The sequence below is a fragment of the Eutrema salsugineum genome, unplaced genomic scaffold, assembly GCF_000478725.1.
Source record: "Eutrema salsugineum unplaced genomic scaffold, Eutsalg1_0 scaffold_7, whole genome shotgun sequence".
Classification (NCBI taxonomy): domain Eukaryota; kingdom Viridiplantae; phylum Streptophyta; class Magnoliopsida; order Brassicales; family Brassicaceae; genus Eutrema; species Eutrema salsugineum.
This window is the reverse complement of record NW_006256486.1, coordinates 6552918-6577353: the sequence shown is the minus strand read 5'-3', so window position 1 is coordinate 6577353 and position 24436 is coordinate 6552918. Positions and strand designations below refer to the sequence as shown.

The 24436-nt window shown below is 36.2% G+C and overlaps 1 protein-coding gene and 1 non-coding gene across 2 annotated transcripts in view; both read left to right on the top strand.

Annotated features, from left to right (window-relative positions):
* Positions 1-1841, top strand: part of LOC18010468 (ATP-dependent DNA helicase 2 subunit KU80) — a 3620-nt gene extending 1779 nt beyond the window's left edge. The window contains exons 6-12 of the mRNA XM_024150728.1: positions 1-71; positions 170-365; positions 452-658; positions 751-918; positions 1007-1300; positions 1396-1526; positions 1613-1841. Of these exons, the coding sequence (XP_024006496.1) occupies positions 1-71; positions 170-365; positions 452-658; positions 751-918; positions 1007-1300; positions 1396-1526; positions 1613-1676 (1131 nt within the window). The 3' untranslated portion in view covers positions 1677-1841. The remainder of the gene's footprint in view (positions 72-169; positions 366-451; positions 659-750; positions 919-1006; positions 1301-1395; positions 1527-1612) is intronic.
* A 22163-nt stretch (positions 1842-24004) lies between these two features.
* On the top strand, positions 24005-24110 carry LOC112083192. The gene has a single exon (XR_002897491.1). It is a non-coding gene; the product is annotated as a small nucleolar RNA R71 (small nucleolar RNA).
* The last annotated feature ends 326 nt before the right edge of the window (positions 24111-24436 follow it).

Sequence of the window (24436 nt, the reverse complement as noted above, 5' to 3'; positions counted from 1 at the left end):
GAAGCACTCAAATTCAAAACTGAAAAAGGCATGAAGCTTCTGGGATTTACTGAGGCGTCAAACATACTGCGGTAAGCATAAAGACATAGACGTATGGTTGTCTGTAAACTCTTGGTTGTTTCAGTTGAGAGAACTTTTCTTTTCTGTGTTTCTCCCTGCATGTCGACAGACATTATTACATGAAAGACGTGAACATAGTTGTTCCGGATCCGAGCAAAGAAAAATCTGTTATTGCCGTCTCTGCAATTGCAAGAGAAATGAAGCAAACAAACAAGGTGGCAATTGTACGTTGTGTCTGGAGAAATGGACAAGGGAATGTGGTTGTTGGGGTCCTGACTCCAAATGTGTCTGAACGAGATGACACCGTAAGTTAAAACAGTTTTATTCTGCTCATATTAGACACTTTTATTTGAATCTAACTACGTTGATGATCATTTTCCTTTTTTTGCAGCCTGATTCTTTTTACTTCAACGTGCTACCTTTCGCCGAAGATGTCCGCGAGTTTCCATTTCCTTCTTTCAGCAGATTTCCTGCATCGTGGAAGCCAGATGAGCAACAACAAGCAGTGGCAGACAATTTGGTTAAGATGCTTGACCTTGCACCTTCTGCTAAAGAGGAAGTACTAAAGCCTGAACTTACTCCTAACCCGGTTTTGCAGGTAAAAGTATTTGTCTTCCTGCTTTTGACTATCTGATAGTTGTATTCCAATGCGTTTTGAAGAAAGATGTTATGTATTTTTTTTCTTATCAGCGCTTTTATGAATACATTGAGTTGAAAGCAAGATCCATGGATGCTGCTTTACCTCCAGTAGATGAAGCTTTCAAGAGGATTATGGAGCAGGATCCAGAACTCTCTTCCAACAATAAATCCATAATGGATTCATTTCGTAAAAGTTTGGAAGTCATGGAGAACCCAAAGGTTTGTTTGTTCCCCTGAATTTCCATCAGCTTTCAGCGAGGAACCTGAAATTATCATTCTTAATCATTTCACATGACTTTAATCGCAGTTGAAAAAAACTTCTAAGAGATATTTACGAGATAAGCCATCAGGTTCAGATGATGAAGACAATCGCATGGTTACTTATAATGCCAATGAGAACAAAGTCGACACAATCGGAGATGCAACCCCAGTTCAAGATTTTGAAGCCATGATATCTCGTAGAGATAACCATGATTGGATCGATAAAGCAATCAGTCAAATGAAAAACCGAATAGTGAAGCTCGTAGAAGATAGTACCCATGAAGGTGATAAAGCATTGGAATGTTTGCTTGCTCTACGCAAAGGCTGCGTCTTGGAACAGGTCTCATCTGCTTTTTTTCTATCTCGACTTTTGCATTTTACTCTCGAAAGCATTGTTAACTCCTTGTCATTGGATTCTTACATATGTGTGCTCAGGAGCCAAAGCAATTCAATGAGTTCTTGAATCATCTATACGAGTTATGCCAAGAAAGAAAGTTATCTCATTTTCTGAAACATTTCACGTCGAACGATATCACGTTGATTCCCAAATCCGAAGCAGCAGACAGGTTTATAGACAGAAATCTATTTGATTTGAGTATTTGTGGCTAATTAAATTGGTCTGAATGTTGGCTGGTTCCTTGATTTCAAGCAGTGATGTGGCGGATGAGGACGTTGGGGATTTCACATTCAAACAAGAAGCAAAGCTCGAGAGCTAGCTAATTTCTGAAACGACCTTTTTGTAATCATTCGAATTGAGTTTTTGTTGGTTAAAAACAGTATTAGCTTTTTATACCTTGCTAATTAAAATCTAAAAACTAATATGAATTGTAGAATTGTAAAAATGTGCTATTTGGTCTAATAGTTGACCACATGTTTATTTAGTGTTTTGGTAACGTTAGGTAAAAATATATGACGAGTTACGATATCTTTAAGGGAAAATTTCCAGATTTTTAAATTGAATTTAAAAGTTAACACCAAACTGATTTTTTTTTTTCTCTCTCCAATTTTTATTATTTTATCATAATATTATCTTTCTCATTCAAATTATTAACGAATATGCTATTATACATTTATTATTTCAATTTTTTTTTAATTTGGCTAAAATCTTTTTGGTGTTCCTAAAGACATTTTAATTACGAGAATGTATCTTTTTCAATTCATTCAACCACCATGAACAACCACGAAATGAGAATAAATGTTTCTCAACCAATTTTAAAACTATAATAAATAAATATCTGAGCTCATTCACTCATAACTTTGCTCATTCTTTCATAATTTCTTCTCCAAAACATCTGGGCTAAGTTACAATGCAAAGGCCATGCATTTTTGGTCTGGCTACTCGACACCTAAGTTGTTTATTTTCGGTGGAATCCTGAGTTCGGGTGCTTAAGAGAACCGTAGGCGAGCTCAATTTTGTTTAAGGTAATCGTCGCACTTCAATTTCTCCAAATTTCAGTTTTCAAATCGCGAAAGTAGACTTCTCATGAAGTATACTGAAGTCTACTAGTCAACATAAGGTTATTTTTGTAATTGACTTTTTAAAAGTAGACTTCATTAAACTTCACGAGAAGTCTACTCGATATCGTTTGAAAACAAAAAAAAAGCCTAGTAGACTTCGTTTGAAGGCATAAGATACGAAAAAAGGGAGGTTATTTTTGTAGTTGACTGTATTTTGAGTTTTTAATATAGACTCCCTTATGAAGTCTACTTTTTACGTCTGCATAAGAAGTCTACGTTTAAGTTACTTTTGTAGTTTGATCAAAAATGTATAGGTCATTTTAGTGTTTGAATAAAGTTTCTTAAAAAAAACAAAATTCAGAAAATTCCAAAAAACTTCAGTAGACTTCAAAACGAAGTCTAAAAACTGTAGACTTCGTTGGAAAGTCTACTTATATTTTTCGGTCAAACTTAGAAGGAATCTTTTTTAAGTAGACTTCACTGTGAAGTCTACTCAAAAAATTCAATTGCAAAAATAACCTATTTATTTCCGTAGACTTCTATTGAAAAAATAGACTTCAAAAGTAGACTGTCAGAGAAGTCTACTCTTGAATGAAGTCTACAATAGAAGTCTACTTTGTTAGTCAATGGCTCGGTTAAATGCTAAAGTAACATTTTTGGCTGGAAGTCTACTTCTGAAGTCTACTGAAGGAAAAGTCAACGAATTGGTCAATTGCAAAAATAATCTGTTTTTAAGTAGACTTCTTTAGTAGACTTCACTATGAAAAAGTAGACTTGTCCTCCACTCTACGTTTGAAGTCTGTTGTAGAAATCTACTTATTGCATTTTTTTAAAAAACACGTTTTAGGCAAATTTATAAAATATTTTTTCAATTTTTTGGATTATAAATGCTTTTTAGTAAGTGATTGAACTACCCAGTGAATTTTTGAATCAAAAATTTTGATTTTTAAGTTACTTATCTTATCAAAGTAGACTTCGTTGTGTAGTCTACTAATGTTCTTTGCGGGAGAAGTCTACTCTTGCTACAAAAGTCTTTTTGCAGTGTTTGTTAATATGGTTTATTGGTTATTTTTTCAGAGAATGGCTCAAATTCCTGTTGTGTACGGGGAATGGAAGATTGAGGAATATTCAAGGCATTTTGTGGTTGACATGGGCAAAGGTGGGAGAATGTTTTTTTTGAATGATGGTTACACCTTGGGGGAGCTTACTGAGATGGCGCGAGATGATTATAACTTGGGCAAGAAGACTGAGCTCATCGAGTTAACCTACTCGCTACCAGACTCAATGTTGCAAACTATGGCTCGAGATACACTTACAATGCATGTCATCAATGACAGACAAGTTTCAAGCTTGATTACGTTAAGGAGAGTGCATATGGTATGTCTGTGTGTGTCTAGTCGACTGGAGATGGATACTGAGGAGAACCAGGAAGGCTCAGATGAAGATTTAGGTGAGGAGTCTGAGGAAAATTCAGAACATTCTACCGATGATGAGGCAGCCAGTTCTGATGTGAACGAGGATGGAGAAGATGGAGAAGATGCAGCTTACTCTGACGAGGAAGATTACAGTGTCTACGACAAAGTGAAAGAAGAAGATGATGATGAAGATGAAGTCCGTATTGATAATGTCAGAAACGGATATGGTGAAACGGGAAGCACACCATGTCATGGTCTGATAATATATATGTTAGGACAAGTTTCCCTACAAAGGACAAGCTGTTATCAGAGGTTAGATTGACTGCGATCATGTTAAAATTTGTTTTTAAAACAGAGAAGTCTACGAAGACCCTGTTTGTGGCTAAATGTCGAGTGGAAAGATGTGCTTGGATGGTTAGAGCGAGTGTGAAGAAGGATGCATCCACGTTTTGGGTGACAAAATATGTGAAAGACCACACATGTTCAATAGGACAGCGAATGGCTCAGCGTGGGAAGTCTACTCCTAAGTATATTGGAAAGCTGTTTATAAGCCATTTGGACATCATTGATGGTCTTACACCATAACATGTCAAGGATTCAATGAAGCATATGTTTGGCATGAAGATGGATTACACTACTTCATACAGATCTTTGATATATGCCCAACAATTGGTCAGGGGAACAGCTGAAGATGGATATGCGAGTCTTCCAGCTTACCTACATTGAGTTAACAAAGCCAATCCGAGAACTGTATCAGATCTCTATGTAGATTCCAATAAAAAATTCAAATATCTGTTTCTCGCATTTGGAGCATCGATTACAGGTTTTCAGTACATGAGAAGAGTTATTGTGGTGGATGGATGTCATCTAACAGGGAAATACAAAAGTACTTTGTTGGTGGTCACCGCACAAGATGAAAACTTTCAGATATTTCCTTTGGCCTTTGGAATTGTTGATGGTGAAGATGATGCTTCATGGGAATGGTTTTTTCTAAACTGCGTGAATGTGTCTAAGATGGTTATTCTTTGGTGATAGTTTCTGACAGACATCTTTCTATTAAGAAAGCTTGTCAAACTGTTTTCCCATGGACCAAACGAGGGATATGCTACTATCATCTACAACATAACATAGTAGCAAAGTTTAAGGGGAAGCAGTTCCTGTACTTGGTCAAACGTATGGCTTATGCTTACAACCTCTATGACTACAACCGGTACATGGCGGAGTTAAGACAGATCAAGCCTGAGCTTGCTGACTATTTGGAAGAAGCAGATGTCTCCCTTTGTTCCTATGTTCATTTTGTTGGAGACAGATACAATATTAAGACTAGCAATGTCGCTGAGTCTATAAATGTTGCACTTAAAAAGGCCCGTGGCTATCCCATATCATTCATCTTGGATTTCATACGAGAGAAGCTCGATCGGTGGTTTTTAAAACGCAGAGAGGATGCTTTGAGTCTCACAACACATAATACTCGGGGAGTGGAGTATTTGCTGGCGATTCATGGACATTATGCAGATGCAATGGAGGTGGAACGAATTGACACTTGGAGATACTATGTGAAAGGAGGAAACAGGAATTGTCTTGTTGATTTGGAACATGAAATGTGTGAATGTGGTGTGTTTTATATCGAGAAAATCCCTTGTTCACATGCTATTGCAGCTGCATTAGCCGGTGGGATAGCTTTGGATTCGCTTGTATGTCCTACTTACTCGAAAAACTACTTGTTTGCTGCATACTCCGCCAACATATATCCCCAAATTTCAGTGATCCAAAGAGTCCAACTATCACTATGTCTGCCACCAGACATTCGCCGCAAACCAGGCAGATGGAAGAAGTCTCAGTGGCAATCATGGCTAGAAATTGCTAGGAGGAAAAACAAGAAGCCAAGGAAGCTGCACAAACTATACAGCTGATCACAATGCAAGCAACCTGGTCATACCCTACCGAATTGTGTAAGTTGAGCTACTCATCTAATAATGTCTTATACAATATTATCAGATTTATTTACTAAACTATATGTGTCTCACTTAGACGTCGAAGATTCACCAGGACAATAACAAGAAGGCTCTGGAATAGAACGACAAGACTGTTATTGTTTTCAAGAAGTCTAAAATTGAAGTCTACGCTAGAAGTCTACTATGCATGTCTACGTTATTAGTCTATGTGATACTTGGTTAATGGTTAGATTTGAAACAACTTCATTTAAGTAACTGCTTTAACGACTTTAACGGTGCATGTAACCGTTGTATCTGTTTGTCTCTGTTATTTCTGCTTATAAATACTCGATGGCCACGAATTATAGTTTCATTCCAGACCCTTGAAGATGTACAACCTGATAAACTTCAACTCTCTCCCTTCCGATATTCTGTGGGATATCCTTTTAAAAATCACATCTTATTCGTACGGTGCTCTCTGTAAAGCAAGGATTTTTTTCTAAAAAAATAAATGAGATTTCTAATGAAGAGGGTTTTTTAAGAGCCGTTGATCTAATAACCCTGAACATTCCATGGGTCTGGGATCAACATGGGAGGGTTGACGCATTCTTTAGGTGCTGTTTAGAGTGTAGGAATCCTACATTGCAATTCCTGTGAGGCGTTTCTCTAATCTTCTATGAAGACAGCATCCAAGTAGGGTTTGATTTAATAAAGGTGTCATCAAATGGAGGATGCCTCATGGCTACTTACTCCATGGTTATGTTCTCTTTAAACATGGATGGCAGCCATGATGTATTTAACCTCAGTCATGATCTACTTCCAGCAGAGGCAACGAAGATGAGGAAGACTATGCAGCACATCAATAGGTCTCCGTGTACTTATAAGAAGCCTCACGAGTTTCACGAACCGCTCTTCCATGTTTTTGCTAAGGCACAATCAATGAAATGTGCTTGTATGAATCTGTCTAAGCAACCTGGATGAATGATGAAAGCCTTGTCGACTCATATGGTGACAAACTATGCAGTCTTTGCTTCTGGAAGTTGGAATGTTCCATATTCTGGAAAACAATTCCTAGATTTGCAAATGAATGGCCGCGTTGAATTTGTAGGCACAATTTTTTTATGTTTTTGTGTCGCTTTCTATGTTTAATTAACATTAGTAGACTTATGTAGTAGACTTTGTTTGTAGACTTAATATTATTGTATGCAATATAATATATTTATGAATTCTACTAAACTTTTTCTGTAGACATGATCAATAGTCCATATTCAATAATATTTTACAGGATTCTGTGTTACGTAGATAATCGGTATTTATAAATACAAACGTTAATTACTTAGTAGACTTCAGTCATAGACTTCAGTACAATTACAATATCCTAAACGAAAGTACAACATATTTGGCATGTTAATTATACGATAGGTTGCCAAAAAACTTCCACACCTATCATCTACCAATTGCTAAAATGACCTGCAATCACATTGAAGATCATTTATGCAAGTAGCCCAAAAATTACCATAAAAAACAAAGTTAGTTTTTAAAAACGGATACCCTAAACTTTCATATCATAGAGATTTAGCCCGGTAGCATCTAAATGCTCATTACCCTTAGCACCTATTTCTTCAAAGATCTCTGCAGCCATTTTCTCCCTGATTGCTCGGATGTTTTTATCACAAAGTTGCGGAGGAAATGGCAAATCCAAAGCATGACACTCGATGTACTTCAGGCAGTAAACTCCGCAATCACCACTCTGATGGTTTTGAGGTATCTCCATACCTGGTACTCGCGCATGTGTGAAAGGCGTGTAGGGGAATCTCCACTTGTCTTCATTAGGTGCACAGGTCTGAAGAAGGTAGAGTATCATGAAGCCTAGAGGCTCCACGGATCCCGCATGACTATCCCATATCGTGATATGCCTCGTCACAAATGAAACCCAGATATCTACCCAATGGTCCCCCTGATGTGCAACATTGAGTTCAAATGGTCGACTTCATAGGCCCACATATTTTTAGTCTGGCTGTACATAGGTAATTTGCCTGTGAAGTACGAATACGCGCAAGGTGGTAGAAGTTTGCCAGAACCGTCTTCATTCAGGTCAAAATTAACGAAGTCCTTGTAATCACGCCTCCAAACCGTAGCAAACATGGAGTTGAGGAAGCAAATCTGATCGGATACAAACCACTCAGGATGCTTGGTTAATCGGAGCCAGAGTAAGTTAATATAAGCTTCCATGTGCTGCACATTGATGAAAATAAGACATGAGTGAAGTCTACAAACGAAGGCTACTATATAAGTCTACATATGGAGTCTACGGATGAAGTCTATGTATGAAGTCTACTATTAAAGGTTAAAACACAAACCGTATCAGCTAGCCATTTCGTCGGTGTCCGTAGAATAAAATACCATTCGATCGAAGAATGTCTTGGACATCTTGGCCAGGCACTATATAAGTGAACAAGTCAGACAAAGGAAAATAAGGATATGATGAAGTCTACTTACATAAGTATAGAAGTCTATTTACGAGTTTGATTTCACAAATTTCATTAGAATGGTATGCTTCTCCTTAACACCGGTTTGATCGAAAGGGTCATATCCACGGCCACGGCCAGAGTGAGAACCCGACGTTGGAATGATCGACTTTGCGGTGCTATTTCCTATGAAAGGACTCTTCTGTTGCGGCAAGCTGTCGATTACTGTCACTCTTTGCTCGGGCCACTATCTTAGCCGCTGCTCTGACTTTGCTATTTTTGGCAATTTGAACCGCATCAAAGTCAACATCACACGTCGCCGGGTCAACTTCATAAAAGCTTGTCTAGGGGGCCTCTTCTTCGTCCACGACAGCCTTCTTTCATTTTGCATTCCCGGGGGCATTAACACTCTCACTCGCACCAACGTTCACATTATCTTTCATAGGAGCATCTTCTTTCTCTGAATTAGTCTGCAGTTTATTGTCACAAACAGGCATGAATATACAAATAACAACACAAATGCTATAATTTAGTAACATGTTTCATCATAGTCTGGAAAATTGGAAACAACTAGTTTTTAAAACATAAGTAAATAATCTCACACAGTACATAGCACTATTAAATATGTTCGAATTCAAATGACATTAGTATTAAGTATTCCTATCTTTCGATGATCTTGTTTGCATGAAATATTTTCGTATAGGCGGAGGGTTTTTGGTACTAACCCCTTCACGCTTCTTGGATCCAGTGACATGCTGCTGGCTTGGCTCTACATTGTCTTTAACCTCTTCGTCAGTGTGCTTAGCCGACCCTGTAGTCAACTCCTCTACCGCGCGCTCTACGTATTCAACCTTATCGGTGAGAAGTTTGATCTGCTTTTCACAGCTACCAATACCATTCATCATCTTGGTTGAGAAGCTTTTGAAGCATTGGTCAAATTGCGCTTTCATAGTAGCGACAACTCCGACTCCTTCATCACCAACGAAATAGGCGGCAGAGGCAGAGGCTGTGCAGGTTTTCTTGGGACTTGATTCATCTGAGGGAAAGCTCTTTCTTTCTGCTTCTGCCTTGACGATGTGTGCACCCAGAACACCTTCCAGAGGCCAGTGGTTTTTTGAGAACTTGAATTGGGGGTCATGGATTGCATTGACAATCTTGACAGTAGCCGGATCCTGTTGCTCATCATCCCAAACTGGAAACATATCCGCCAAGTCCTTAGCCACGCAGCACTGTATGCGAGCTTGGAAAACACAATTCGAATATTGAAGTCTACTTTTGTAAATGAATTACTATATATAAGTCTATGTATGAAGTCTACCACTGAAGTCTACTTCATAACTGAATTACTATATAGAAGTTTACAAATGAAGTCTACCACTGAAGTCTACTTCATAAATGAATTACTATATAGAAGTCTACTACGGAACAAGACTTCTAAATGAGAATGAATAATACCTGTTTTAGCATGTTAACTTTGACGTTCTTTCGTCCTCTTGATCCTTTTTAAGCCAGCAGAAGAGGTGTAGGATCATTTGGCAATGGTTCGCCAAATTCAGCAGCAAAATCCAGAAGAGCATAGTACACCCATACTTGAAGAGCTTGCACAAATCCTTCTATATGAATATTTTTGCTGAGATCTTTCTCCTTGACAGACTTGATCAGATGCTGAAAAGCAATTCTTCCCCATGGGAACTCCTTAAAACCTTCGAGATCTAACACTAGTCTGGCGTGGTTGACATTTGTGGATAAGGCTGGTCTCGTTGCCACTATGAAACCAGCATAGATCCCAAGATATCCCAAACGCAGCCTATCATCCCGAGACCATGATGAGCAGTTGGAACAGGCTTCAATTATATCGAGTGTGCTTGGCCCCAACTCGACATCGACCCCCATTTGCTCCCAGAATGCCAGCATTTCATCGGAAAGCTCAAGATCAGCTAGAGCCAAGTCATCTACGTACCCGCAGTTGAGTCAGGTGATCTCTTCAAACACATGCAATGAAAACTGAACTGGAGTGATACCAATCACGCTCCATATCTCGTACCTCTACTTGCAAACTATCTGAAAGGTCAGCATGTGGTGCACCAGCCTAGAAGCCCAACCAAAATCCAAGTCGTGGAACTTTAAGAAGACACCCAACGGTGACTCGTAAATCTCTTCCCATTCATCCTCTTGTAGAGCTCCCGTAGTGCAGGTACCAGCCTATGATCATCAGCATAATAGCCGATGATTTTATCCAGGGCTGGCTCACCGCCTTTGGTGTACAATCTTCTAGGGAATTCAGAGGCCACCATTATCTAACACAGTATTCTGCATCAACGGTAGCATAGCATTAATCAGAAAACTAGTAATAACTAACAGGTTGAAACTATACACGAATGAAGTCTACTCTTGCAAAATGAAGTCTACTCTTGCAAAATGAAGTCTACTCTTGCAAAATGAAGTCTACTTTTTGCAAAATGAAGTCTACTTTTCATAATGAAGTCTACTCTAGCAAAATGAAGTCTATTTTTCACATTCTAAGTACAATCCGACTCGAGAAGTCTACTAAAGCCAACCGAAGCAATAAATACATCAAAAATACAGGATATGATGTCCACTGAAGCCACATGAAGCAATCAAAACATCATAAATACTGTATATGAAGTCTACTAAAACCAATCAATCCAAATGCAACTGAAGCAATCAATACATCATAAATGGAATCTACAAAGTAAATAGTGCTTACAGCCATGATTAACGGGATCTGTAAAAAAATTTTTTAAACAAGAACTTTCGACGGTTTTTTTGTAAAAATCCTTTATATAGTCTGGTAATTCTGTTCGGTTCGGATAAGTTTTTTTCGGTTAGGTTAATAATTTTTCTGGGACTAGGTTAATTTACCCGGTTATGGGCAGTTTTTCTTGGTTAGGGAAAGTTATTTCTGGTTCAATTTTGGTTTAAATTTCGGTTAGGTTAATTTATTCGGTTTGACAGATTTCAATAAAGAAGTCTACAAATTTAAAAACCTAAATAATAGATTTTCTTCTTCCTAATTTAAAAACATAAATTTCCATTTATCAATATGAAAAAATAATTTATGTACAATTGGAGTACAATTACGGAATTTATGAATGTAATTTTGATACCAAAATAATAATTTCTAAATTTTTAAATTAAATTTTTTGATTTAACTACTTAGTAAATTTTATTTCGTTTGAACAAAATCTACTAGTAGACTTCTTTCACTCTTTAGTAAGCTTTGTCAGGGTGTAAACGGTAATTAGAACATTCGTTGTTGTTTGGTGATACAGAATTAAATGGTTTTTTCAGTACTCCTTTAGGTTATTTTTGCCAAATGTTTTTTTAGAGATCTACTTTTGTATTCAGAGTCAAGTTTTATGTTATTTTTAGCAAAAACTCCTATTCTTAACGCACAAATCATTTTTAAAAAAATATTTTATACGTCAATACAAAATTGTTAATTTTTTTTTTTTAAAAATATTTTCTACGTCAATACAAAGTTGTTTTAGTAGTTGATAGATTTTTGAACATGGAAGTTTATTTTGCAAATTTTTAGATCAATCATTCTGAATTAAAAACATCTTTCATTAGCAGTTCATCTGTTAAATGATATTCAAACCTTCTGTGATTCATTTATTTACCAATTCTTTTGCCATAGAAAAGACATGGTGCATGACGGCTTTTGGATGATGCATGCGTTCTAAATTTTCTTAAGTCATCAATGATAGGTTAAATATATTTATCAATATAGTTTTATTAATAGGAAAATATTTCAGTCACCCAAATTTTTGAAACTTTTAGCAATTAATATATATATGTATATCATAGTTATTATATTCACCATTCAGCTTTTGTTTCACTTGTCTTGCACCCCTTATTTTGCAGGGGCTGTATTTGAACTGCTTGCTCCCGTCTGATCTTTTTGTTTCGCACTGGAAGATTTGTATCACAGAAACATTAAGTACAAATCTTAGCATCTATTTTATATATTCAGTTTTCTACATATAAATTTTTCAGTATGTTGTATAATTACACCACAATAACGTGTTCTTGTATAAGGCTTTTAAGGTCATATAAATTATGGTAATATCTATTAACATATCCATAATTTAGATCAGAATGCAGATTGGCATGCTGCTGTTTTACTATGATACACATAAAACCCATCTAAAATATCATTGATAAAAAAAAAAAGGTTAGGTAGATTTAATAAAAAATGAAAACGAATGTGAGATAACCTATATATTAAAACAAAAAGCAAAAAAAAAACAAAAAACAAAAACATACTTACTCCATAGAGAAAATGAATTTGGTATCTTTCCAATATAATTGGACGACATCATCCTTTTCCAGATCTTTTGCATTTTTGATATTGCTCCATCCAGTTCCGACATGATAACCATTACTATTTTGTTTAAGGGTTACCCAATAGGATTTGTCATTATCTTGAATTTCCACTTGAAGACCATTTTCTGGCACCGAAATTCCCATCTTCCTTAGTATGTAATCCATTTTTGGTTTTGATAAACTCAAACCATTTTTACAAGAAACATCGGTGTTTGTTATCTTTTTTACAATTAGCATATTTGGATCCATTTTACAGAAAAATGAACTATCTTAGGAATATAACTAAGAACGCTTTCAGAAATTAAAATATTTGAGGAATTTAAAGACCAGAGCTCAGCACATATGTTTATATAGCTGTTGACCAACATAAGGCTCCCTGTCTCTATATAATTTTTATTAGTATTAAATTTTTTTAGATATAAGTCTCTAAATTTAGTAAATTCTACGGATATGTTTTATAAGTTAGCATATGTTATTAATTTCTTTACAAATTTCTATGTTAAGCTAGTTAGTATCAATTAACAAAATTAACTTTAATAAACTAAACATAATTAAGTTAATTAGTATTATTCCTATTATGCGAAATTGTATATACTTTTTGTTGTGACTAAGAGATTTCGTGCTGAATCTTCTAGATCCGCTTGCTAAATTGTATTTACAACAAAGTTTTTTTTTATGTTAGTTCTTACTTTTTTTTTTCTACGAAATGATTGTCCATACCATACGTGAATTGCATATTATGTAATTTTGTATTATTTTTTTGGTTGATTAGTTTGTAATAGAATAAAGTTTATTGTATATCTAGAATTAATAGATTTTACCATTTACATTATTTTTTCTACTTTTTACTTCAGTTTACATTAAATTACATATAGTAGATGATGGATTGTTAATATATGTAATAAGAGCAAAATTCGATGGAATTGATTAAAAGGCTTTGCTTTATATCACCATCAGTTATAGAGCTATATATTTCTTGTTTTTTAAAATATATTATTTTCTAGTTGAAATTTTTTCGTATACAAGAAAAACCCTCCAATTCACTTTGAATTATTTTAATTTTTTTTTAAAAATTGTTACGTTACAACAATACAACTGATCTTGAAATTAAATTATATATCCTGCTTTGATGAGCTTGCCAAATTAATTGATTTCTAATACATGAATTATCATTTTGTTTCATTGAAGAAATTGTCCAAAAAGTATTTTCATTCTTTCACAACAAAATTTTCCTATTTTTGAATCCTCATATTCAACTAATCATTATCAAAAACTTAAAATTTTTTTTCTTACATTTAGAAACATTGTATACCCACTAAACGAATATTAAATGTAAACAAAACATTCCTCATAGCTGATTTTAGAAACTGTAACTCCTCTCATTTTTTTTTGGTTAAACTGTAACTCCTCTCATTATTTAAAACAAATTTTCAAATTTCTATTTACTTGCGTAATATTGCTTCGCCATCGTATATCAAAGTGGGTAATTCATATTTCCCTAAATACATATTTGATATGATAAGAGAAAGATAAATAAGATATATAAATGATTGTGGAATGAAAATTAAAACATTTGATTCTTTACAATAATGAATACAAAAGATAATGATTTGATGCATAAATTTCGAAATTACTGGTAGAATGAAATTCCTATAATATGAAAAACAACAATTCATAATAATTGAATAACTTGTACTGACATGCCCAAAGATACGAAGTCCGTACGCGATATTTAAAAAACGATTCTAGTTAATCTATTTTATGTGTTGAAAACTTTAATTAACCATTTTCATCTCATATTCATATAAAACCAATTCAAAACATATAAATAAATAATAATATCATCATTTTAAATTCAAATAAAACCATTATTAATATTCATTATCTTAAATAAAGTAAATAAAAATCAGACTAACAAATCATAAATCACACTAATTATGATATTAGATGAAATAAAATTATAATTGAAAAAATTTAACAATTGGCAAATATTTTTTGATTTTGTGGTTATTCATAAAGAAGAAAAAGAAAGTAAGAAGTTTTTAAAACTTTAAGAAAAATATGGAGAGTTGAAAATGTAGTTTTATATATAAAAAAATAATTTACCTAATTGTTTAGATGACTTTGTATGTTGTTCTAATATTATATTATGTTATTCATTTAGTTGCTAATTTTCTTAACTTTTGTTTTTTAAACTAAATCTATTTTTATCAATTTTAATAATTAATAATACTAATAAATAACATAAATTTGACCTTTCAATTTTTTTTCAAAATAATGGCCCGTAGGCCAATGTTTCAAATCTTACCATATAGGCACAAGCAGGCACGACTTGTAAGTAGACTGCTTTATTAATTTAGATTTGAGTTAATGGTTAAAGTGTACATAATATATGAAACATTTTATAGTAGGAAAGAAGCAAAAATAACAATTTACATTTCCACTCATTTGAAGAAACATGAAGAAATAAAATTTACACATAAAAATTCTAAACTATTGGAAGGTGGAAATTCATATAATCAACGGCAAACCATTCAAATGATCATAAAAGTATATCCAGAACATCATTTTTCAACAGATTCCAACATGTGTCAGTTTTAAATGAAAAAGAAACAATACATTAGGTTCTTATCAAACACTAAAACATATATACTACAACAAAAGAAAAAAAATATTGAAATGTAAAATGCTATTATCGGCCAGTAATTGATGTGGGTGCAATGGGTAACACAAATTTTATCCTAAACAATCTTGAAATGCACAGCAAACGCAGTAGTACTTAGGGATCGAATCTATATGGAATTGTGTGTTGAAGACTTCTAACTGATGCTAAAAACAATCGTAGACCTAATCTAATAAAATGAGATTTTGGATTGTCACTAATTCTAATTAAGCAGAGAATTAAAAAGTTTGATATAAAATCGGTTGAAAACAATATTAAAAACGGCGCTGGGTTTAAAGTTCATCTTTAGGGTTCATGTTCTTAAACACAAGGAATTTAGGCAAGGATTTTCTATGACTCTGAAACTAGGATAAACACTTGTAAGATTAGCCAACTCTCGTCACTATAATCATCTATTCACTCATTCATGGCAATTAACTCTCGCTCTCATGCAAGAACAAGATCATGCATTGCAGATCGGAATCTATCTCGGCTTACGTATCCTCCGTATAGCTTTTGTCTCCTATGATGGTGACGTCTATAAGATCCGATTCAGGCAACCCAGGTACAACACTCTCGTGGCTCAGATTTAACCTAGGATCGAAATCTGGGTGATCAATCCAGAGTTACCGCATTGAGTTTTGGATGAATGGGAGAATCATGTAAAAATCAAATCATTTTTTCCTAAAAACCTAGATGTCAGTCGAACATGGGATCCCTTAGAATTTTTCTTTCAACCAAATAGGTGACTACTCAGACATGGCTGAGATAGACATCATCATCGGTTTAAGAACTAGAAAGAAAAAAAGTAAAGAAACAAAAGTTGCAGAAAAACTTCTCTTATTGAAAACAGTGTGACGATGAAAAGCTTCTACAGATGCATAAAAATAAAACCTAAAAGTACAAATAAATTCTCTCTCAAAGAGAAGAAAGAGGCTCCCTTACAAAAGACCTAAAAATGAGTATTTATAGTGTTTCTACAAGTCTAGGCGTCTAGAACTTGTAAAATGGGTGCAGGAAGTGTCTTGGGCCTTAGTTGGGCTCCTGACGTTCGGACTTAGGTCCACTGGAGTTGAAAGGACCTGAGCCGCGGTGGGAGCAAGCTTGGCCGCAGGTGAAAGCTCATGTCCTTGACTGGACTATGTTGATTAGCCTTTAGTGCATTCATGATATCTGGAGATCTAACCGTTGGATTGCTTTGATTCTAAGTGTGTTGAAAAGATGGTTGTCGCCTATATAATGTCACCAAATATGGGGATGATCAGACGGTGAAAAAGTCTTTTTTGGTTGCCAAACTTCTGACGGCCTGAATTTATCCAAAAATGTATTTTCGCTCCAAAATGCATTCTAAAGCTCCAAAGTTTCATGAAAAACCTTTTAAAACTCCAAAACATGGAAAAAACTTATAAAACCTTTAGAACTGAGTGAAAACACCTGCATAAGGTATTGAAAGTGATCCATAAAAATGGTCAAAATCAGGTGTTATCAACTCCTCCAGACTTAAACCTTTGTTTGTCCTCAAACAAAACAAAAGATCTAACTCCAAAAAAGAAGTTTGAAAATCGCAGGAACTAACAAAATCTCAGAGACCATGCTTCGAAACCAAAGTTAGTCATTATGCTCAGATCAGGTATAGTCTAGAAAATTCTCACCAAAATACAGGCATAACTAGTCCGTTGATCTGTCATGCAAAAATCTAGACACTTATATCTCCAGTCAGGTAGCTCTTAACATTCATTCAAACGTTCAAGTGGTTCTCATCAAAAGGACTTTAGTAGGGCAATCAAGGCTACATATTCAAAATGGCTTTCTAGGGGTGAAGTTCTTAGTGTTTAGGGTTAATTTTTTTTGGAGAGACAAGATATTATGCAAAACAGCAAGAGATGATGGAGCTGTTGATATCCATAGTTTCCAGTCACATTCCTCTTGCCTTAAGATTTGTGGTCTTCTTCCTTTAAGGTCTCTCAATAACTCCCCTAGACTTAGATTTTTGTTCAGGTTTTAAAACCAATACTCACAAATGAATACTTGTAGCCTTTGCTTCAAATAATTTCGGTCATCCTAGACTCTTTAGGCTTTTGGTTTCCTTTCCTTTCATTCTTTTTATTTTTTTTCGAATTTTTGTTTTTTTTGTTTGGAAAGAGGAAACTGCCTTTTGACATAGAGTCTTAGGGAGCACGAATTTACCTTTAAGTTCAAGCCTTTTGAGGCACCATTAAGCTTTGATAGATTCTTGATGCTTCACTTTCCCAAATTCCTTCAGTCTTCCTCTTAAGTGACTGAAAACTATGTTGTTCCTCCCTCTCCGGCGTTTTTGCACATATCTGTCGATACAAACTAAAGAAAGAATGTATGAGGTTTGAACATAAAGGTTTGGGTAAAAGGGTGTGGTACCAGCTAAAGGTGAACTGGCCATCTAAGACAACAATGAGTGGTAACAATAAGGTGAAGATGTCTTAGATGTATGTCATGATGCCTGTTAAAACCAGTGATGAGAAAATTATATGTCAAGATTATGTTTCAAGTGAAATGAGCTAGTATATCCTGGCAGAAATGATCTCTATGAATAGAAATCATCTGGTGAAAGTTCGTAGTGCAAGTACTCTAGCTACCGTCTAGTCTAGCACTAACCGCAAAAAAACTAGCATGCAAAGTCTAGAAGCACATGGGTCTTACTCATCATAGTTTTGTATCAAACATTCCTGAAAAATACTCAAGGTCTTTTAATAAGCATATACAATTTTAAAAATTGCAAAAAAGATAAGAAACAAAGAAAAACAGATTAGTACGAATAAACATCCTCCCCCAGACTTAAATCACACTGTCCCCAGTGTGAAAAAGTTGGTGAGAAGATGGTGAATAAAATCAAAAGAATCTAAAATAAAAGAAAAGCAAAATGGTGATAGAACTGTGGGTATGATGTGGTGATGGATAGGCGTCTATGTCTCATGGCTGTCGTTTGTCTCTGTGGCAGAAGAGTCGTCATCAAACCTGTGGCTCTTCTTCAGAAACTTCTTCATGCGCCTATTGATCCTCTCCTGCTGATCAAGCTTCTTCTTCAAAGCTGCAAAGTCTGCATCACTCCTAGTGGATGCTCTGGTGTGGGAAGAACTGGCTCGGGATGAAGATGGTGTAGGCTGAAGTCTCCTGCTGTTTGCAGCCACCTCTCTCTTGGCTTTTGCAGCCAGAAATTGCTTCACGGTCAGAGGTAAGAGTGGCAAAGATGGTAAGAAATCGCGAGTCTCTAGTCTTCATCCTGGGTCTGCTCCATCTCGGATTCGGGGCATTAACTCTGAAGGTAAGAGGACCCTATAAGCGAATCCAATGGGGTCCATCTTGGCCCTGGTGATAGTCATGTCTCTGGAGAACTGAGGGAGATCAAACCAATCTTTCCTAAGAGGTGTCTTAGCTGAAAAATAAACTCCTGCTACTACCATAAGCGAAGTAATGATGCTCCCAAAAGCTGGTGAGTAGTCCTGACACTCAGATGTAAGCATCTCATGCTTAACCTTCACTAGGTTCCTTGCAATGATGCAAAAAAAGCAAGAGAACTTTGGGTGATCTGCGAAAGGTAGCTGTAGTGTCACCAGCTCTGGCTTGAGGACATTCACCTGGTTGGCTCGAGAAAACACAGTGTATGCTAATAGCTTGTGCACATATCGAACAGCAGGGTGAGAGAATAGTGAGGCCTTGGACATTCCTTTGTCATAAATTCCATAACCCATCAATTTCCAAAGATCTTCATCTGGATCTTTCTCCAAAGCAATCTCATCACAATATGGCAGATTCAAGGCATCACACATCTCTAAAATGGTAAGACAATAGTGATGACTTACAATAGAAATGGAGAGTGTGCCATCTAAAGCTCTAAGAGTAGCTCTCTTCTTGTAGCATAAGGTTGCTGATGCAAGGAACTCTATGGTGTGGCTCTCATAGGTTAGAAAACTCTTCTCCATGAATGATCTCATTCCTAGCCTATCAAGATACCATATCACATCTTCTCTGATTCCAAGCATCTCAAGAGTTGAGTAGTCAATTGCTGGAGTTGTCTTGATCTTCAGCTTTTCAAGCTGCTCCAAGAGTTGATGTCTGGATCAATGGCTTTACCAACAAACTTCATATTCGGCCTAGAGGAAGACTTAGCTCGCCGAGGAACAGATTTTTGAGTGGGGGCTCTCTCAATCTCTCTTGAAAAGATTCTTCTCTGTGCAGATATGAAGGTGGAGAAGGTTTCATCATCACTCAGCTGTGTCTCGTTTAATGCGTCGTAGGGCTTCTTGGCATGAGCACTCCTCTTGGTTCGAATGAGTCGTACCTGAGAGAGATTCATGACCTGCAAAACAAAGTTATCGAGAAAAAGAGTAACTGAAGCTGCTTTTGAATCGATTTTTATGAGCAAGGTGTTTATACAGCTATCACAAACACATTCGCATGACAAACAAGCTGTAAATGCATCAAACATTGCAAAATCTGTGAGTTCTTGGTCAAGTTCGATATAGTGATGTCCAACATATGAGATTTCTAAATCAAGATGATGTTAATGCTCACTCATATGTAATCCAATCTGGTTATCTATCAACAATGACCAAACAATTCAGATTTGCTAAGCTGAATCAACCATATCTTCAAATTTCGATTTTCTCAAGTGCTCAAATCTCAGATTTTTGAAAATTTTAAATCTACATGGTCTAAGTGTTTAAGCATGCAATTAAACTACCCAGAAGTCTAGTCTTAAGTTCAAAGACAATCTCCAATCATCTAAAGGTGAATTTCTACTCATTCTAAGAAAACCCTAAATTTGAGTTCTTAAGAAAAAGTGAGAAATTTGGATCCATACCTTGATGAAAGTGTTATCTGATGATAGATTTGGAATCTCCTTTGAAAGGGTGAGACAGGTTTGAAAATTTAAAAGAGATTTGTCAAGTTTGAAATCTGGTCTTTTTCTCAAAATCTCCAAGCTTGTTGGAGAAGAAGATGAAAATGGGTCTTTTGATCTTTGAAATCCTCTTTTTCTTTTAAAAATGTGTTTTTCTAAGAAAAAAATATTTTAAAAGCTTTTAAGGACTTACCTTGGTGTGTTTAACACGGAAATAATGTTTCGGAAACTTCCTGGTTTAATCCGGAATAAGTCGGGATTTTGAAGTTCTGGTTCTTGGGAAATTGGAAAAACAAGCCGGGAAGCAAAAACAAGCCCGGCCACGGGTGAAGGATGCACGGCCGCGGAAAAAATCGGTTTGGCCGCGGGTGAGACATGTGGACCGCGGCAAATTGAAGGCTTGGCCGCGGCTGAGATGATTGCGACCGCGACAAAGATGGTTCCGGGTTCACCTGCTTCTTTCCGGTTTCCGGTTTCTTCCTCCTATGTTTTTGTATTTTTCTGGTTTTTGAATGTTTTTGGTTTTTCTGGGTTTTATGAAAGCCTGAAATGCATAAAAAAATAAAAAGATCAAACGGAAAAAAAAGAAAAAGAAAGAAAAACATACCAAATGGGTTGTCTCCCATTATGCGTTTTTGTTTAAAGTCTTTTAGTCAGACTCTTGGAGGGATTTAGGATTGAGAAGAAGAAAGGATCTCCTTGAACAGGAGTCCTTGGAATCCTTCCTTCACCTTGGATCACAATGTTCTTTCCCTTTTTAAAGACCTTTGCATCTTTGAAGACATGTTTTGTATTCTCCACACTTTCTTCAAGGTTTTTTTCTTTTTCTTTGCTGATGTCTGGTGGCACCACTATCTTGATCTTTTCAAATTTCTCGGATGCAAGTGCTTTTAGCTCCTTTTTGTTTTCCAAAACCTTTTCTTTGCTTTTGTTCTTGCGGCTTGGAGCTTGATCAGGTGTGGTCTTATATAATTTTTTCCTGTCCACATTTAAGAAAACTAAACATCGATTTACATAATCAATAATAGCACCAACAGTTGCTAAGAATGGGCGACCAAATATCAGATGTCTTTTTTTGTCTTGGTCCATCTCTAAGACTTGGAAATCAGCTGGGATGATTTTGTTTCCAATGACCAGTGGCAAGTCCTGGATCATTCCTTCTGTCCTCTTTTGAGATGAATCACCAAAGATTATCCTTACTGGAGATGGGAAAAATGTTCCTATACCAAGTCTCTCCGCAACAGATTTTGACATAACATTCACATTAGCACCAGAATCACATAAGCAATCTGAAAATTCAATTTCAGAAATAGAACAAGTGAAAGAGAAACGCCCTGGATCCTTAGACTCTTTGAGTCTTTGGTCAGGCAAGCGTTTTGGTACCTTAACCAGGATGATATGGATTCTCTCATGCTCAGCTTTAGTGTCCTTCATGAGGGGTTCATGTGTCGAATTTTCCTTAGAGTTTGCGACTTGTTCTTCTTCCAAAACTGCTGTCATAGCATTGCAGAAATTCTTTGAATTATCTTCCACTCTTCCTGGTAAGACTCCTGGTTGTATTTTCATTGAATCTGCAGTCTGACCTATCTGATGTTCCAACTTCTTGACATGGGTTGCAAGAGATTCAAACTTCCCATTCAAGTCATTGTACATACAATCGATCCTCACTCCCATTTTCCTGATCTACTTCTCATTGCTTTGAGATGTCTGCATCACACTTTGTTCAAGCGATTTTACCTGGTTGCTTAGCTGGGAAAGGGTCGCTTCTAATAAGCTGGAATGTGCTTGTTGAGGGTTGAAAGATGGTCTTTGTTGGAAATTTCCTCCTCCATAGTTCCCATTTTGAAACTTTTTTGGAAATTTCCTTTGTTGCTGCGGATAAGGCTGGTTCTGGGGGTTCTCGGCTCCCTGGCTCCTGTATGAGAGATTGTTGAAGTTGAGATTCCTGAAGTTGTGGTTGAAAGCTGGACTGAATCGGTTCTGGTATGCTTGAGCTCCCGTGAAATTGATTTCTTTTTCTTGGTATATGCCATCATCTTTATATCTTCCATCTTCTTCATTTCCTGCAGCAGTATCACAAGCATATTGATGGGCTTGCGGGCCTAGGGTTGTTTTTTAACAAGCCCGTTGGTCCTCCAAAAGTTTTTAAATTTATAAAACCCTAGTGTCTGCAAGTGCACAGATTTACGTTGTAGGACTTAGGGTGTCGATCCACAGGGAGGATGATGTCTAATCTGCGAGAAACAACAAACTGGGAAGTAAGCAAAGTCATAAACCAACAAAATTTTTGGGGTTTTGGTTAAGATCCTAAACTAAACTTAATCTAATATTCACAAGAAATGCAATGCAGGACGAATTGTTAAAAGAACATCTAAAGCATATCGACTCAAACTAAAGACTCTTAAACTCATAGGTGCCGATTTAGAATTCTCCGGTTTACTCTAATCGATGTATGATGGCATTTCCAATTAGCTTCTGGGCGATTTATCTTCATCTGTTTCTGGGAATCTGCATTGAACTAGAATAGATATATGTATGATTAACCAACTGTCGTCACCTTAATCCACTAATCTCTTAGATCTAGCAATTAACTCTCGCTCTCATGCTAAACTTAAGATCATGCATTAGACATTGAATTCGTCTGCTCACATCTTCTCTATAGGTAGCTTTCGACTCCTATAGCAACTATGTTCTTCTGAAGCTAGGTACGGATGATCTGATACAGCACTCTCGTGGCTCTGATCGATCCTAGGCTCGGAGAATAGGTCATGAATCTACTCTCATGCTTTATGAACAACTTAGAAGAGATGAGATCCAAAATATGGTCTAGAAAAATAGAAAATCGATATATATGCTTGTCGATATCTTCTAACAACTTGACTCTCTCGGACTAATCTACATGATGCAATGAATGATAAAAGACATAGAAGAATGAAAAATAATGAAATAGAAAAGTTAATAAGATAAAAAGGAGAAAGAACGATGGATCTGGGGAAGAATCCCCATCTCCATCGCCTAACCCTAGAAAAACAGAGTTTGGTGGCTCAAAATCTCATTACAGGAGCACACACCCGTTTAGGACTGCTAAACAATGTATTTATAGGTCCTAAGGTTTTCCAGGTCTCATTTAGGGCTTCTCTGAAGAGAAATGGCGAAGTGGGCTTTGATGTTGGGCCTTGTGGCTCGTCCTAAGGTCCATCGTGGGTGAGAGTCTTCCAGGGCAGGTAAAACATGTGTTTACCGCGGGTGAGAGTCTTCCGGGACTGGTGAACTGGGTCAACTTGTTCTCCATGTATCTTTTGATTGCACCGTTGGATCTTTGTGATGTAAAGTGATATGGAAATCTGGTTGTCTCCTCTTGATTGTCTCCAAATTTGAGCTGGATCAGACGGTGAGAAAGTCTTCATTTGAGGCTTAACTTCTGACGGTCTGACTCTGAGCTGAAAAAGTAGATTTCTTCCATTTTGTCATTATTTTCCCTAAGTTTCCCGAAAAGAGCCTTGAAACTACAAATACATGGAAATCATAATAAAAGTTCCTAAAACTAAGTAAAACCTTTGAAAAAGTATTTGAAATCAATGGTGAAAATGGGTCAAAATCAGGTGTTATCACATGTATATTCTTATTTTGAGATTTAAGAAGTTGACTTACCATGTTTTTTAGCTCAGCAATCTACCTTGACTCATGACGAATAACAGTATTCTTTGATCTGTCATGCTCATGGTTGTTGTTGCTGTTAGCTACAGTCAAATTTTCGATGAGTGCTCTCCCTTGTGGTATAGTTTTCAAACTGAAATCTTCATTGATGGCAGTGTCAAGAGAAAGTTGATACTTCTGCTGAAAGTCCTCTGTAGAAGGTGCTTAGCAGGCTTGCTACAGAGAAACCATGATGATGGCAGTCTCTCTCATACTCTTTAAATCGCTCCCAAGCTTCATAGAATGATTCTACTGGGCCTTGTTGGAAACTTTGTATCTTGTTTCTCAGCTGGTTTGATCTTGACTTGATGTAGAAGTGGTTCAGGAAAGCTGACTTACATTCTTCCCATGAAGTAATAGAAACCAGATGGCATAGATTTTAACCATCTAAAAACTTTATCACTTAGAGAGAAAGAGAAAAGCTTACACTTCACATAGTCCACAGTTTCTGGAGTGGTTCTCCCCATCCCACATATTTCTTCAAAAAGATCAATGTGGTCCATTGGATGCTCAGTAGAGATTCCATGGAATTGATTCTGCCTCACCAAAGAGACAATCTGAAGTTTTATCTGGTGATCTCCTCTTGCTGGGGTAGGAACTTGAATAGCTGATCTATT